At 42.3% G+C, this 17,510-nt stretch overlaps 1 protein-coding gene across 1 annotated transcript; it reads left to right on the top strand.

The window, feature by feature from the left end:
* The first annotated feature begins 207 nt into the window (after positions 1 to 207).
* On the top strand, positions 208 to 15,639 carry HMGN1 (high mobility group nucleosome binding domain 1). The gene is made up of 6 exons (XM_034752974.1): positions 208 to 503; positions 923 to 955; positions 1,044 to 1,073; positions 1,150 to 1,209; positions 5,768 to 5,899; positions 14,489 to 15,639. Exons 1-6 carry the CDS (start codon positions 489 to 491, stop codon positions 14,534 to 14,536), a joined length of 318 nt encoding a protein of 105 aa, XP_034608865.1. The 5' UTR covers positions 208 to 488; the 3' UTR covers positions 14,537 to 15,639.
* Positions 15,640 to 17,510: the final 1,871 nt, after the last annotated feature.

The raw sequence follows: 17,510 nt of genomic DNA, 5'->3' as shown, positions 1-17,510 counted from the left end.
CGGCCGCCATTAACCAGCTGGACTCCTCCGCCTCTTGGCACTGCGCATGCGTATCCACCTCACCCTCCCCATCCCTGCTCCAGCACAGAAGGGACGCGGGACGGAAGGCGTGGCTCTGTGAGGGACCTTGACCAATCAGATGGGTGCTCATCCCCCTCCCCCGCCGGAGTGATGGGCCACGCCCCACGTCCTGAAATGAGTGACAGGGCCCGCCCCAGGGGCTTGTTGTGATTCGAAAGCAGCCCCGCGGGAGGCTCGGCCCAATGGGTGCGCGCGGCCGCCAGTGAATGGGGCGCGCCCCCTCCCAATCCGGCTGGATCCTGTTGCGGCGCGCTGGGATGGGGGAAGGGCGGGCTCCGACCACTGCGCAACGACACTAAGATTCATTCACGCACAGGCAGCAGGCGCTCGCTGGCAGCGAGTGAACGCGGGGAGCAGCAGCGACCACAGCTGCACTAGCGGGTTGCGGGTCAGGGCCACCGCTCGCCATGCCGAGGAGAAAGGTACGGGGTGGAACCGCTCCCCACAGCACCGAGCCGCCGACCGGACGCTGCGGTCCGGGGCTGTCCCCGGGCTTCTCGCGCCGCCGCCCGCAAATTCCCCGGGCTCGGCTGACGCTCGCTTCGGGTCAAATGGCGCCCGAGACATCAGTGCCCCCCCTCCCCCGGCCGGGCCCCCAGCCGGACCCGCTGAGCGACCGCGGGGCCCTTCTCCCGAGTAGCGGCAGCTGCGTCACTCGAATTTTCTGTAGCCGTTAAACGCGACGGCACTCGGGGTTCGAAATCCGAACGTGGCGGCGGGAAGGGGCGTGTGTCCTGACGTCACTCAGCCGTGACCGCCCCTTGGGAGGGGGGGAGGAAACCTGGGCTCTGCGCGTGCGCACATGTTTGTTCGTTCACTCCCTGTGCGTGTTTGTTGGCAGGTGAACGCGGCCGAAGGGGAGGCGCGGGAGGAGGTAAGTGCCGGGCTCCCTGCGCGGGCTCCCCGGGGAGGGGCGCGGAACAGGGACCCGACTCTCACGCTGTCTCTGTCTCTCTTTCTAGCCCAAGAGGCGGTCCGCACGCCTGTCAGCTGTAAGTATAGACATCCCCCGGCTGCCGCTTCCTAGGCGCTGTGAGGGGCGAGCACTAAACCTGCCTCTCTTTCCAGAAACCCGCCCCCGCCAAAGCCGAGCCTAAGCCAAAAAAGGCGGCAGCAGCAGCAGCAAAGGTGAGTGAGACACACCTGTGAATGGCACAGACTGTCCGTGTCAGGCTTGCTCGACACACCAATGCCCTGTTGGTTTGATCATACAGCTGGATCTAGGTCAGATTTCATTTAGATGCTGCTCTTAACTTATGTGGCTTCCAGGGAGCAATGCACTAAACAACTGTTTTTAACAAGTTATCTTTCTTGAGAAGAGAACTTACAAAGAATGTTCTACTCCACCTCTCTTAGACCTTTTCCTTTATTAAGCAGCTAATGGTACTTAGGATCTCTAGTACATACTTAAGAGGTGTGAATATTTTAGTAGCGCTGATCGTTATTTTGATATCAGGGGGTAACTACATATAAGAATAAAATATTTCCTGTCTTTATTGCTACCTGAAGGGGAAAGTGTGTATGTACTTGCATTTTAAAAGACTGTGTCTAAATTCTTGGTTTAACCTTGTAAAATGGTTTTTGAACTTGTATTGAGTTCAATGTTAACTCAGGGCATGTCTACATGTGTATTGGCACAGCTGTACTGATGCATCTGCGCTCCTATAGTTCATCTGGGGAAGACACTCTATGTAGTACATAGACCAGGGGTCAGCCACCTCTGGCACACGGCATATATGTGAAGTAGGGAAAATATACCATTTTCTAGTGACTTTAATCTTTATGTAAAATAAAGTTCTTAAGTTACAGCTGTGAAACAATTTAGTGTTCTGCCAGTATTTTCTGTAAATGTACAGGAAGTACACAACTATATGTGACAGTTCTAACCAGTAGGCTTGCAGTAATGCAAATGAACTGACAGTCTATTTGGGTTATCAGCCACAATTTTACTCATCATACATGATTAATAAATCTTTAAATTAAAAAAATGATTTTTTTCTAGTCTTTTGATCTCTATTTTAGAAATAGAGATGCATGAAGACTTGGTGTATAGAAGCCTTTTAGATTAAATTTATATAATATTGAATGTTTTAAATGAAAAAGTAGGAAACCTGTGAAGAATGGCTAAATGTGTGTATTAGATTTGTCTAAAAACACTAAGTCTTAATCTGTTGTTCACTTATAGTTAATGGCATCAATAAGATTAATGTTGTTAGACAAAAGTATTAAATTGTTCTTTTATATTAACTCCATACTGCTATATTAAATATTTTCAAGCAGTGGGAATCAGCTGAGGCATTCGTTAGAATGCAACTAAATAATACAAAGTTTGTTGAGAAATTTATACTGGGGAAACTTTTTTGTTTTGTTTTTAATGAAAAATATCACTCCCATCAAGTCAAAAGAAACCTCTGGCTTAACCATACTAGGTTGGGCAAAAAATATAAAGCCTACTTCAGCTGACTGTTGAATGTGCTCTTGAAAACATTTTACTGCATTATTAAATTTCTTCTATTAAATTCTAAAAAGATGATAAAAGCTTGATGTGTTTGGTGCTTCTGAAATAGAAGGGCTTACATTATTAGGGCTGTCAAGTGATTAAAAAAATTAATCACTATTAATCGTACCGTTAAACAACAATAGAATACAGTAACACCTCACTTAACATGGTAGTTATGTTCCTGAAAAATGTGACTTTAAGCGAAACAATGTTAAACAAATCCAATTTCCCCATAAGAATTAATGTAAATGAGAGGGTTAGGTTCCAGGGAATTTTTTTTCACCAGACAAGACTGTGGTTTTTTTATACATACATACATACATACATACACACACTCTCTCTCTATAAGGTTTAAACAAACAATTTAATACTGATACACAGTGATGATGATTGTGAAGCTTGGTTGAGGTGGAGGAGTCAGAGGGTGGGATATTTCCCAGGGAATGCCTTACTGAGAAATTGGCTGAGCCCTCAAGGGTTAACTCTGACACTCTACAAGGCAGCAGGAATGGAGGGAGGGGAGAGAGAGATGCAAATTTCCCTTTTAAGTACACTGCCTTGTTAATTAGATCAGCTTGCTGAGACCACAGCTGCTGCCAGCAAAGCTCTGTCCTGTGTCCCCCCTGCTCTATGGAAGTTGGGGTAAGCGGGATGCAGGAGTGAGGGGGGGAGGACGACACCCTGACATTAGCCCCCCTCTTCTTCTCCCTCTCTCTTTCCCCCCAGCGCACAGCAAGCAGGAGTCTCTGGGAGCAGCATATGGCAGTGGGGGGAGGGGCACCGCTGAACTGCAGGCAGCTGCTGCACAGGGAACTTAGGGGAGTGGGGAGCTGATGGGGGGGCTGCTAGTCCACCCTGGTTCCAAGCCCCCACCAGCTAGCTGCAACGGGCTGCTCTTCGTGCAAGCAGTGGACAAAGCAGGCGGCTGCCATAGACTTTAGAAGGGAGCATTGCACAACTTTAAACGAGCATGTTCCCTAATTGATCAGCAACATAACAACGAAACAACATTAACCAGGACAACTTTAAGTGAGGAGTTACTGTACCATTTATGTAAACGTTTTTGGATGTTTTCTACATTTTCAAATATATTGACTTCAATTACAACACAGAATACAATATGTACAGTGCTCACTTTATATTTTTTATTACAAATATTTGCACTGTAAAAAACAAAAGAAATATTATTTTTCAGTTCACCTAATACAAGTACTGTGTTGCAATCTTTTTATCATGAAAGTTGAACTTACAAGTGTAAAATTATGTATAAGAAAACCTGCATTCAAAAATAAAACAATGTAAAATTTTAGAGCCTGGAAGTCCACTCAGTCCTACTTCTTGGCCAGCAAATTGCTCAGATAAGCAAGTTTGTTTACGTTTGTAGAAGATAATGCTGCCTGCTTCTTGTTTACAATGTCACCTGAAAATGAGAACAGGCGTTCTCATGGCACTGTTGTAGCCAGCGTCTCAAGATATTTGTGCCAGATGTGCTAAAGATTCATATGTCCCTTCATGCTTCAACCACCATTCCAGGGGACATGCATCCATGCTGATGACGGGTTCTGCTCGATAACAATCCAAAGCAGTGCAGACCAACGCGTGTTCATTTTCATTATCTGAGTCAGATGCCACCAGCAGAAGGTTGATTTTCTTTTGGGTGGCTTGAGTTCTGTAGTTTCCGCATCGGAGTGCTACTCTTTTAAGACTTCTGAAAGCATGCTCCACACTTTGTCCCTCTCAGATTTTGGAAGGCACTTCAGATTCTTAAACCTTGGGTCAAGTGCTGTAGCTATCTTTAGAAATCTCACATTGGTACCTTCTTTGCATTTTGTCAAGTGTGCCTTGAAAGTGTTCTTAAAATGAATTACATGTGCTGGGTCATCATCCGAGACTGCTATAACATGAAATACGTGGCAGAATGCAGATAAAATAGAACTGGGGACATACAATTCTCCCCCAAGGTGTTCAGTCACAAATTTAATTAGCACATTATTTTTTTAACGAGCGTCGTCAGCATGGAAGTATGTCCTTTGGAATGATGGCTGAAGTATGAAGGGGCATACAAAAATTTAGCATATCTGGCACGTAACTACTTTGCAAAGCTGACTACAAAAGTGACATGCAAATGCCTGTTCTCCATTTCTGGTGATATTGTAAATAAGCGGGCAGCATTATCTCCTGTAAATGGAAACAAATTTATTTGTCTGAGTGACAGGCTGAACAAAAGAAGTAGGGCTGAGTGGACTTGTAGGCTCTGAAGTTTTACATTGTTTTGTTTTTGAGTTCAGTTATGTGTTTAAAAAAAAAGTCTACATTTATAAGTTGCACTTTCACAACAAAGAGATTGCACTACAGTATTTGTATAAGGGGAAATGAAAAATACCATGTCTTTTGTTTATCACTTTTGCATTGCAAATATTTGTAATAAAAAATATACACTTGGATTTCAATTAGAACACCGAATACGATATTAAAATGTAGAAAAACATCCAAAATATTTAATAAATTTTAATTGGTATTAACTTAATCGCAATCTTTTTCAAGTTTTATTTTTGAGTTAACCGTGTGTGTTACTTGCGATTAATTGACAACCCTTATTATTATTTATTATTATTATTATTGTTACAATATTAGCACAGTCAAGTCATGGACTTTGCAACTTTCCCTGTGCAATTCTACCAATGCACTTCAATTCTGTCTTCCAGCATGTATTTTCCTCGGTGTTAGGGCTCTCAAACAGGTTGCCACTCATCAAATTGTGTAGTGGTTGTGTGGAAGTAGTTATGGGGTCTGAGAAACCACTACTAAACTTCTTATAAGTGTTTTAGTTTCTGATCCCAGTTTGACTATCTCTTATTTCTGGAATGGAGAGAATTTTTTTCTATATACACCTCTACCTAGATATAACACTGTCCTCTGGAGCCAAAAAATCTTACCACGTTATAGGTGAAACCTATAACCTATATTGAACTTGCTTTACTCCACTGGAGTGCGCAGTCCCGCACCCCCACTCCCCCGGAGCATTGCTTTACCGTGTTATATCGGGTCGTGTTATATCGAGGTAGCAGTGTGTGTATGGAAACCTCCTTCACTGATTATGGATCATATAGTTTCTGAGGTTTTTTTGGTAATATTGAGAATTAATAACCATCTTGTTTTAATATTCTTACATTCATTTTATTGTAGGATAAATCTGAGGACAGGAAAGCTCAATCAAAGGGGAAAAAAGGACCAAAAGGAAAACAGATTGAGGGGACTAATCAAGAAGAAACAAACGATAACTTGCCTGCAGAAAATGGAGAAATTAGCAGTGCAGAGGTATAGTGGTAGCTTTAGTCTTAACCTAGACAAAAGATTAGCTCTTGATTATGAAAAGTTAATGTAATGTAATGCACTAGTTAATCTAAACATCTATCCAACATCAGATTCAGTTTCTGCAAAATCTAAGATATAAATGCATGTTGCTGAGATTTTCATAGTAGCCTAGGGGATTTAGCCATGCATCTTCTATTAACTTTAGTAGAAGATATATAGCTACCAGAACTGGTGTGAAAATTCATTGGAATCTTTTCCTCTGGAAAAATAAGAGACGTTTTCATAACTCAATTTCCATGGAATATAGCTTTCAGTAAAAACTCAATGAAAACATTTCAGCCAAATGTGGTAATAGAGCCTCATGGGATTGTAGTTGCTCCTCATGTCCCCCTTCTCTTTGGGTTGTGATCCCCAGCTGGAGTACATATCCCATAATGTACGATGGCAAGGAACTTCATGTTGCACACAGCCCTCCTCCAGAGAGGAGATGGGTGCATTATGGAAGATGTGTATCTGGGGATCCCAGCCCATGGAAGAGAGTGAGTACGCAAGGAGCAAACTACAACCCATGAAGTGCTACAACTAGTTTTTGACCAAAATCTTTCAACAAAAAACAATGTTTTCTGCAGAAAGCAAGAAACATCTCACAAAAAAATCCATTATGTTAAAACCCAAAATAGCTGACAGAAAATTTTCAATCAACCTCAGTGGCTTTGTCCTCTGACTGATCTGAAAATCTGATAGTTTCTAGTCTTCATGGTTGCAAAGAAATACTCGAAGGATAACTGATGCAAATTCAAAAGAAGACGTTTTAGAGCTATTTTCAGGCTATCTGCAATGTCAACTGCTTCGTCCATTTCAGTGAGATGTTAATCTGACTTAGTGTCAGTAGGCTCAATACTTGCTTTCTAAATAACTTGATAATTGCAATTACACTCCTAACTGATGCTTATTAAAACTGAGCATGCACATTAATTAATATCTGAAAATGGCCAAACAAAGGTCAAAGAAATCGTATTTGTTGAATGCAACAGTTGTTCTTCAAGTGATGCTGTCCCAATGGGTACTCTGCTGTAGATTTGGCAGCGCCTCCTGTGCCTGGGATCAGAGATCTTCATCAACAGTGCCCATCGGACTGCACATGTGCACCTCTTCCCCCTCCCCCCCATCGCACTGTGAGCGGGACATATATACACGTGTGTGTGCATATACGTGTGTGTATATATAATATATGAATGAGAGAGAGCGCTGTGTGGTTCGTTTGCCCCCCAGTTCCTTCTCTACCACCTTTGGTCTGGGATGGAATCCACAGCAGAGCCTGCGTCTCCTTTACCCTCAGTAGATAGTGCCTTGCCTGTCAGTTTTAGGGCTGGTCTACACTACAGTGGTAAATCGATCTAAGTTTACAAAACTTCAGTTATGTGAATAGCTTAACTGAAGTCGACGTAGTTGGATCCACTTACCGCGGTGGCTATACAGTGCTCCGTCGATGGGAGAGCATCTCCCGTCAACTTCCCTTATGCTTCTTGGGGAAGTGGATTACACAAATCGATGGGTGAGTGCTCTCCCATGGATTTAGCATGTCTTCACCAGACCCGCTAAATCGACAGTGGCTGCATCAATTGCAGCAGTGCTGGTAAGTGTAGACATGCCGAATGTAGTTAGTACTACTACTTTCCTCTATCAAAAAAAATTTGTTGTTGTTTTTGCTTTATTTTTACTGTTACTTCATAGCCTAGGATTCTGTTTCCCCGCTTCCCATTTCGGAAGCTTTTTCCCTCAACCTCAATCTACCCATCAGGACAGAGACTGGCAGCAATTAGATTTATTTGGACACAAAGTTTATTCGTCTGTCAAGTTCCAATTTTGCATATCTAATTACGAGGCTTTTATGGCCAAGTACAACTATCTCAACTACTCCAAGATAGAGGAACTCTGCCAAGACATGCTTGCAGCCAAGAAAGAACAATTTCAGGTGCTTATGTCTGAGGGACATCTCTTGGCCCAAACAGCCCTACAACAAGCCTCTTTAGACTCTGTGGATACTGCCGCCCTTCTATCTCAATGTTGTAGCCATGAGGCGGGCGTAATGGCTACACCTCTTGGGGTTTCCTAAGGAGGTACAAACTACAGCAGATGACTTACCGGTAACTTTGAGGCTCCAACTTATTTGTGGAGCATATGGATGACACCCTACACTCCCGAGCTGCTCTCTGATCTGTCTGCATTTACACAAAGTACCCTACCCGATTCAGACAGGTCACTCCTCAAGGCGCTACCTCTCATGCACCTCTATCCAAGCAACAATTTTGAAGGTTTAGTTGAGGCCCAAAGAAGCCTTCCCTTGTTACAGTTATACCAACCATCTTTGATATCCCACCAGTTTGGCGACCAGTTAGCTCCCTTGTTTCCATCACGGAGCCTAATCACCTTGGAAAAGTAGGTTTTAAAGATCGTCAGGGAAGAATACTCCATCCCTTTCCTATCTATCCTTCTTCCCCACCATCCTCCATCCCCATCTCTCCTCGGGGACCCTTCCCATGAACCCATTCTACAAGAAGAAATTAATTTTCTGCAGCTGGGAGCCATAGATCCAGTCCCTTCTCAACACAGAGGACAGCATTTCTACTTCCTTTATTTTCTGATCCAGAAGAAATCCAGTGTCTGGTAGTGATCCTGGACCTTCAAAACCTAAACAAGTTCATCGAACTGCAATGCTTCAGGATGGTTACCCTCTCCACCATTATCCCAGCACTGGAATACGGGGACTGGTTCTTGGCCCTTGAGCTCCTAGACGCATATTTCCGTATCACAGTACGCATTGCCCACAGACAGTTTCTCCGATTCACCATGGGCACCAACCACTGTCAGTGCAAGATACTGCCTTTCTAACTGTCCATGGCCCCTCGAGTTCTTGCAGTCATTGCTGCCTACCTCAGGAAACAAGGCGTCGTCATCTTTCCATATTTAGATGACCCCACAACTTAGTCTCCTCAAGGTCCCATCTGAAACTGATGCTCTTCGCGCCATCTGGGTGACAGTGGACCTTTTTATTAATCAGATTCTCGCCTATAGTGGATATCGTATTCAAGGAATGAGCCTGCCCCCAGATCTCTGCCAAAACATGCCTCCAACTACTCTGCCACGTGGTAGCAGCCACTTTCGTGGGCAAGTACTTACGGTTACACATGCAATATCTTCAGGCACGTCTCCATACAGTCAGTATATGTCCCTCACAGACTGCCGCCACAAACTTATTCATGCCGATGAGAGTCAAGGACTCACTACTCTGGTGGACACAGCCCAAGAGCATCTGTGTTGGGATTTCTTTCCTCCAACCAGCGCAGACTATGATTCTAACAATCAACACCTCCCTAATCAGTTGGGGAGCACACCTTCACAATCATACAATGCAGGACAGATGGTTCTTAACCAAATCCACCCTACACATCAACCTCCTAGAGGTACAAGAGGTCCACAGTGCCTGCTGACCTTTCCTCCCACTGCTCGCACATCGCACCATCAAGAGTCATGATGACCAATATCGTTTGCATGTTTTACATCAACAAACAAGATGGAGTGAGGTCCCACTCTTTATGCTTGGAGGCAGTGAAATTATAGAAATGGTGTATCCAACACATCATCATTTCAGCCACACACCTCCCTGGATACCAGAACACCACTGCAGACTCATGGGAGAATCTCCTGCTCAACTACGAGTGGGAACTGGATACATGAATCCTTCAGCTCATCTTCAATTGCTGGAGATTCCCTACCATAGATTCTGCTGGAGAGCAGGACTGGGACATGGCTCTCTGGGAGATGTTCCTCGTCACATGGGATGCACCACTATTCTATGCCTTCCCTCCCTTCCCCCTTCTGCTTCGAGTACTCCACAAGATACAGGGGGACTGAGCCCAAGTCATCTTTAAAGCTCCAACTTGGCCATGATAGATCTAGTATACTTACCTCCTTCACATGATAGTATGCCAGACGATCTCTTCATCCAACTCCACAGCTCCTTTCACAGGATGCGGGTTGCATCCCAGTCCACAGATGCTCCACTCCAAAGCCTGGCTCCTCCATGGTTCCAAGATTTGGAAATAACCTGTTCAGACACAGTCAAGCAGGTACTTTTGAACAGCAGGCACGACATGACTAGACACACTTACCTTCACAAAATTGACTAGATTCCAATGCTAGTGCGCCTTCTATCAAGTCAATGCAGTAAGTGCTCCACTATCACTTATCCTGAACTACATATTACATCTTAAACAATCAGGATAATCCACTAGCTCCATTCAGGTGCATTTGGCAGCTGTCATCACTTTTCACTGCCACATAGACGGCCATTCCATTTTCACACCTGCACTCTCAAAACGTTTTCTGAAGGGCCTCCAAAATCTTTATCCTCACATATGAGATCTGACCTGGCAACCTCGGCCTAGACCTCCATTGGAACCAAGGGTAATGTGCTCTTACATTTACTTATCAATTAAAACTGCTTATCTTGTTACCATCACCTCTCATTCATGTCCCCATTACTGACATTTTGCAAAGTGGCCACACGGGCATCAACATATACTTTTGCCTGTCACTATGCGATGTCACAGCAGACACTCTTCTTGGACACACTGTCCTATCATCTGCAGTAAATGTTGCTCTGAAGCCCCAGCCTTCCAGTTGGGGCACTGGTTTCTACTCACCTACAGTGGAGCATCCATAAGGGACATCACTCGAAGAAGAAGAGAAGGTTAAATTGGCACAAAAATTGTGTGTAGACAAGTCTAAGTGTAGTTTTTCCCACTTCACAGAATTTGAACACCATTATAGACAAAGTGTTACTGCTGATCAGTAACTGTGAAAATTGTGATGAGAAAATAGACCCTTTCGGTAACTCCAGCAGAGAGACCGAGGACTGTAAATGGACATAAAGAGTGCAGTACCTTCTTGATCCTAGAAAAGCTTACTCCAGATCAGGTTGAGTCATATTAGTAAATGGTATAAGGACACTTGTAATGTGGCTGTCCTTGTTTTCTGCTGGTATTGTGGATAAATAGGATCTTATTCTCTGCAGCTGTTCTAAAACCTTTCATCAGCACTAAATAAATTCAATTGATATATTCCTTTTAAAGTAGGGCTGTTGATTAATCACAGTTAACTCGTGCGATTAACTCAAAAAAAATCACAATCGCATTGTTAAACAATAGAATAGCAATTGAAATTTAAATATTTTTTATATTTTTCTACATTTTCAAATATATTGATTTCAATTGCAACACAGAATACAAAGTGTACAGTGCTCACTTTATATTTATTTTTTACAAATTACAAATATTTGCAATGTAAACACAAATTATTTTTCGTTCACCTAATACAAGTACTGAAGTGCAATCTCTTTATCATGAAAGTTGAACTTAAAAATGTAGAATTATGTACCAAAAAAAACCCTGCATTCAAAAATAAAACGTAATATTTAGTCTACAAGTCCAATCAGTCCTGCTACTTGTTCAGCCAGTCGCTCAAACAAACAAGTTTGTTTACATTTACAGGAGATAATGCTGCCCACTTCTTATTTACAATATCACCAGAAATTGAGAACAGGCATTTGCATGGCACTTTTGTAGCCAGCTTTGCAAAGTAGTTACGTGCCAGATATGCTACATATTTGTATGCCCCTTCATGCTTCGGCCACCATTCCAGAGGACATGCTTCTATGCTGATGATGCTCATTTAAAAAAAAAAAAAAAAAGTTAATTAAATTTGTGACATAATTCTCCCCCAAAGAGTTCAATGTCCCCTGCTCTGTTTTATAGCTACAGCACTCGACCTAAGATTTAAGAATCTGAAGTGCCTTTCAAAATCTGAGAGGGACGAGGCGTGGAGCTTGCTTTCAGATGTCTTAAAAGAGCAACACTGATTTGGAAACTACAGTATCCAAACCACCAAAAAAGAAAATTAACCTTCTGCCGGTGGCATCTGACTCAAATGATGAAAATGAACACGCATCAGTCTGCACGATTTTGGATTGTTATCGAGCAGAACTCATCATCAGCATGGATGCATGTCTTCTAGAATGGTGGCTGAAGCTTCAAGGAACATATGAATCTTTAGCACATCTGGCACGCAAATATCTTGTGATGCTGGCTAGAACAGTGCCATGCAAATGCCTGTTCTCACTTTCAGGTGACGTAAACAAGAAGCATGCAGCATTATCTTCTGCAAATGTAAACAAACTTATTTGTCTGAGCGATTGGCTGAATAGAAATAGGACTGATTGGACTTGTAGACTCTAAATTTTACATTTTTAAGTTCAACTTTCATGATAGAGATTGCACTACAGTACTTGTATTTGGTGAATTGAAAAATAATAATTTTTTGTTTTTACAGTGCAAATATTTGTAATCAAAAATAAAGTGAGCACTGTACACTTTGTACTGTGTTGTAATTCAAATCAATATATTTGAAAATGTAGAAAACATCCCAAAATATTTAAATGAATGGTATTCTATTGTTTAATTGCGATTAATCGCACTGTTAATTTTTTTAATCACTCGACAGTCCTATTTTAAAGATATTTATGCAGTAAAAATGCAATGAATTTATCTATCTAGATGGAGTATATGTATCCGTTCAAAAAAGAACTGGATACATTCATGGAGGATAGGTCTATCGATGGCTATTAGCCAGGATAGGCAGGGATGCAAAACCATGCTCTGAAGTGTCTTTAGACTTTGTTTGCCAGAAGCTGGGAATGGCCATTTTGGGAATGGATCACTTGATTACCTGTTCTGTTTATTCCCTGTGAAGCACTTGGCATTGGGCACTGTCGGAAGACAGGATACTGGGCTAGATGAACCATTGGTCTGACCCCATATGGTCATTTTTATGTTCTTAAGCTTGTATGAATTCATTGTTTTGAAGTTAAGGGACAAAATACTGGCTTGACCTAGACTAATGGTCACCAGTTGATAAATTGCAATCGACTGGTCGACCTTGGAGGCTCTGCCAATCCATCACAATCTCCAGTGGTGCAGCAGGGCTGCCGCTAAAGCAGCCTCCCTGCCTGCCCCGGACCCACGCCGCTCCCGAAAGGGGCCAGTGTGGCCCGGAGGGGGAGAGACATGGCTCCTCGTGTTGCCCCTCTCTGTAGGCATCGCCCTCACAGCTCCCATTGTCCGGGAACTGTGGCCAATGGGAGCTGTGGGGGCGGTGCCTGCAGAGAGGGGCAGTGCGTCGAGCCACATCTCCCCCTCTCCCCGGGGCGCGTTGGCCCCTTCCAGGAGCAGCGTGGGGCTGGAGCAGGCAGAGAGCTTACCTTAGCTGTGCAGCTGCCCAAGGTAAGTTCTGCCCGGCGGGAGCCTGCACCCCAACTCCCCTCCTGGAGCCACCACTCCATAACCCCTCCTGCACACGGCCCCTCCCAGAGCCTGCACACCAACACTCTGCTGGAGTCCCCTCCTGCACCCTTACCCCAGGCTCAGCCCAGAGCCCCCACCCCCTCCCGAACCCCCTGCCCCAGCCCTGTGAAAGTGAGTGAGGGTGGGGGAGAGCGAGCAATGCGGGGGCGGGGTGGAGTGAGCAGGGCGGGGCCTTGGGATTGGGTAGATCCTGGGTTGCCCTTAAATTCGAAAATTGATCTTGGGCGTAAAAAGGTTGGAGACCACTGATCTAGACATAGTGTAGTTCTGCCACTATTACTCAGTCTAGATATTTACATTTCTGCAGAGATAGACTTCTAAATTCAAGAATACTGTGACATGATCAATGTGTCTTAAAACATGTTAAAGTAACAATGCAAATACTGCAGTGTAGAACAACACATTCAAATGTTTGCTTCTCTAAAGATATGCTATTCCCCAGGATCTAAGCTACCTAGTGTGAGAGAGTACTCATTAAATCTTAAAATATTTTGACCTTTAGGGCAGTAGTTAATGAAATAGGCTCCTTTTTAAAAAAAAAAAAAAAATCCCTTCACCTTTAAGTCTGTCTTGAACTGGAATGACTTTACATCTCTACCTCATATGCATTCTAGAGTTGTTAATACCATTTTAAAAAGTTAGCCGTTTAAACGAAAAATATGTTGTTTAAATGTCTGGGGCTGATCCTGCCAGCGCAGTTGGGGCTAGGGCCCCTCCAGCCGGCGTGGCTGGGCCTGCTTTGGCGCTGCTCCGGGCCAGCTGGCTCTGCTCCGGGATGAACAGTTAAGGCAGATAAACCGGTAAGAATTAGTTTTACCGGTTAATCTTTTACATTTCCAATATGAGGAGCCGACTTCCTAAAATTTGAGCCAGTTACATTTCACTTTAATTTGATTTGTGGGTGTAGAATGTTATCAAAGGGGACTGAGACCAGTTCATTAATGATTGGTTAAGATCATGAATCAAAATGTGTGAAGACTTTAAAAAATAAGTAATCATTTGTCCTAAACATTTGATAATGAATTTTGCTCTACAATATACCTGATTTGTTAAATCTTTTTGAAGCTACCATATTCTCTTTACTGTTAAGATCTTGTGTGTGAACTAAGACATTGAGATTTTCAGGAAACTGTAATACTAAATGTTCTCTATGTCCCCTCCCCTTTTTCAGGCTCCAGGATCTGATGAGGCAAGAGAGAAAGAAGCAAAGTCTCAGTAATATCTCTACCAAGTCTTTTATCAGTGGACCCAGTACCTACCTTCCTTGTACAATTCAGAGGAATATTTTTATCAACTATTTTGTAAATGCAAGTTTTTTAGTAGTTCTACAAAACACACTTTTAAAAAGGAGGGAGTCCTGCCACTTCCCATTTTTTTTACATAATTAGATACGTGTAAATGCTTTTTTTTTTTTTTTTAAAGAGGTAAAATCATCTACTGGTTGTCTATTTTCTGTGTAGCCAGAAATTAATGGAATGTTAGATTAGGGAGAGGCTTTGAAATCCTGATTACACTTAACATTCCATAGCCTGTGAGGGACAGTTTTTATATCCTGTTACATGAGGCATGACACAGATCAAACTTTGGAATCGTAAGTTGAAAAGTCTTATTTTACTTATGTCCACTGTATCTATAGAGTTATTTCTGTAATGAAACTGCTCCTTGCTGTTGGATCTCCCTTTCAGAATCCTGTATTATCTGTGACAGTTATTTTTAGTAGTGGTAGTTTTATTTTTTTCAATAACTTTGTAACTGTGCTGTGAAAAATTGGAAACCTTTATTGGGTGTGTAGTGAGTGTGATGTTACTGAGCCCTGGTCTACACTGCAGATTTGTCAGTATAACTACGTTGCTCAAGGGTTTGGAAAATCCACCCCCTAAGCGATGCATTTATACCAACTGAACTCCCAGTGTAGACAGAGTTATGTCAATGGAAGGGCTTCTCCCATCAACAAAGTTACTGCCCCTCAGGGAGGCAGAGTACCTTTGCCAATGGGAGGAGTCAGCATAGGTAGCATCTTCTCTAAGCATTATAGCAGCACAACTCTAGCTGTGCTGCTGCAGTGCTGTAAGTGTAGACAAGCCCTGAGTAGGTGGAACTTTCTGTATAGCAGATCTAACTTCATATGACATATTCAAGATACTGGTACATCATGTCCAATTGTAAAGGACAGTTTGTCAACACAGGTTAAGATGAAAAGTAATTGGAATAATGGTTTTTAAAAAGATGAAAAATATACAAGAATAAAAAATTGTATAAATTGTTCATGGTGTGTCTATGTACTGATTACCAAGAGCCAATAAAATCTTGGTCATAAATGGACATTGCTTTTGTAGCCGCTGGGTTGACTACAGTGACGCATGTAACTCATACAGAAATCTGTTTGTTGGATTTTGTTTTTCTTTGAAAAACTGAGAGAAACATGTACTGGTAGATACTTTAACATTCACTCTGAATATACAGTTAATGTTATTCCTAGAGATGGGGAGAGAGAGGGATTTTTTTTTTAATTGCCAAGTGTCCAGTTGCAGTCTTACCTGGGTTGACCAATTGGAATGTTGATATCATTAAAATGGAGTGGGATTGTATGATGGGGTTGCCTGTGCTGGTGAGACTCTGGGCACAGTAGCCCCTGGGATCTCTTCCAGTTAATGTTTTATGTTCTTAATCTCCTCTTCAGGGCTTCATTCGGTCAGCTGCAGGGGGTCAAAAGGGAATTCCTCCCCCACCCCTTCCCTTGATGTATTCTGGTTTTTGCCTTTTTATTTTTGTTTTCTTTCCTCTAAAGCAGTGGTTCCCAAACTTTAACAACCCTGTGAACCCCTTTCACTAAAATGTCAAGTCTCGTGAACCCCCTCCTAAAAATGAATATTTCCAGGGATTTTCTCCTTTACCTGAGTATAAATTATAAGAGCAGAGATCTTGGAAATATATTTTTTATGACAAGCTTATTACACACTATTATTTATCATTACAGTATTTTTATTACATTATGAAAACAGCAACACTCTTCCAAGATCTCACTTTCGTAACTTGTATCACTTTGAATAAGCCTGTTATAAGATAAGGCTCTTATGTTTCATCAAGGAATATCAGATGTGAAACAGCATGAATGTATTTAAGAAGCCAACTCAAAGAGTTCCTTGTACACAAGCATTCAGGTCTTGAGCAGTCTAGGCAAACAACGCACATTACAACAAAGCTTAAACTTATTCTTCATAATTTTAAAAACAATACTAGCTGCCTATTTAATTTTAAAAACAGCAAAAAATATCCACCTCCCTTTCCATTTCTTATAAGGAATCTTGAAGTTTAAATCTCCTCAGTGTGATAGATATGCTTGCTTTGATCTGTTTAGCTCTTAGAAGTCCAAGGGCTCCTGGCTGCTGGCCCCATGCTACCCGGGACAGCTCTGTCCGCCATTAGGGAATTTTTTCCTGAGAACCCCCTGTAACATTTTACGAACCCCAGTTTGGGAACCACTGCTCTAAAGCATCAAAGAGTGGCAGGGTTGGCAGTTTACTTGGGAAAACTAGTTTAGGATTGGGCACTAGTAAATACTGTCTTAATCTGGGAAAAATAAAATTATTATAACTATACTAATGAAAAATACTGAAATATTTAGCCATTTGGTAATAGATTTGCAGTAAAATAGTCTGCTTAATTTTAGTTATAGGAACTAAAAACAAAAGAGTGTCAACTTAAAGCTGTATGCTGTTGTCTAGGCTATCTCAAGTAGAAACTGAAACTTTGGAATCTGGGAATTCCTGTTCTTTGTTTAGCTATGAAAATTACATGTTTAGCAAACCAAGAAGAGGAATTCTCAGATTCGGAAGTTTGTTAGTTTGGCAATTTACCTCAAAAAACTGTCTAGTCCATTACACCGTCTCTTGATCTGGGTGGAGTACAACTGAACTGAGCGAGTGGAGTGACTTAGATCAAAATGAACAAGGACTCCTTGTTCCATGAGCCAAGGTGGAGGACTACTTGACCCAATTCATGACTATTTTGAAAAAGTTTATAAAGTTAGCAAAGAGTCTTAGATGCAGAAATTGCAAAGAAAAAGTGAGTAGGAAGGGAGGCTGAGGAAATATTTTACAAAATCCACTGGAAAGAACAGACCCCAGAACCACTGACTTTAGCTGAATATATGTAAGTATTGGAATTGGACTCTGAGGATGAAGATACGGATA

Source organism: Trachemys scripta, chromosome 1, assembly GCF_013100865.1.
Source record: "Trachemys scripta elegans isolate TJP31775 chromosome 1, CAS_Tse_1.0, whole genome shotgun sequence".
Classification (NCBI taxonomy): Eukaryota; Metazoa; Chordata; order Testudines; family Emydidae; genus Trachemys; species Trachemys scripta.
This window is presented reverse-complemented; position numbering and strand designations above follow the sequence as displayed.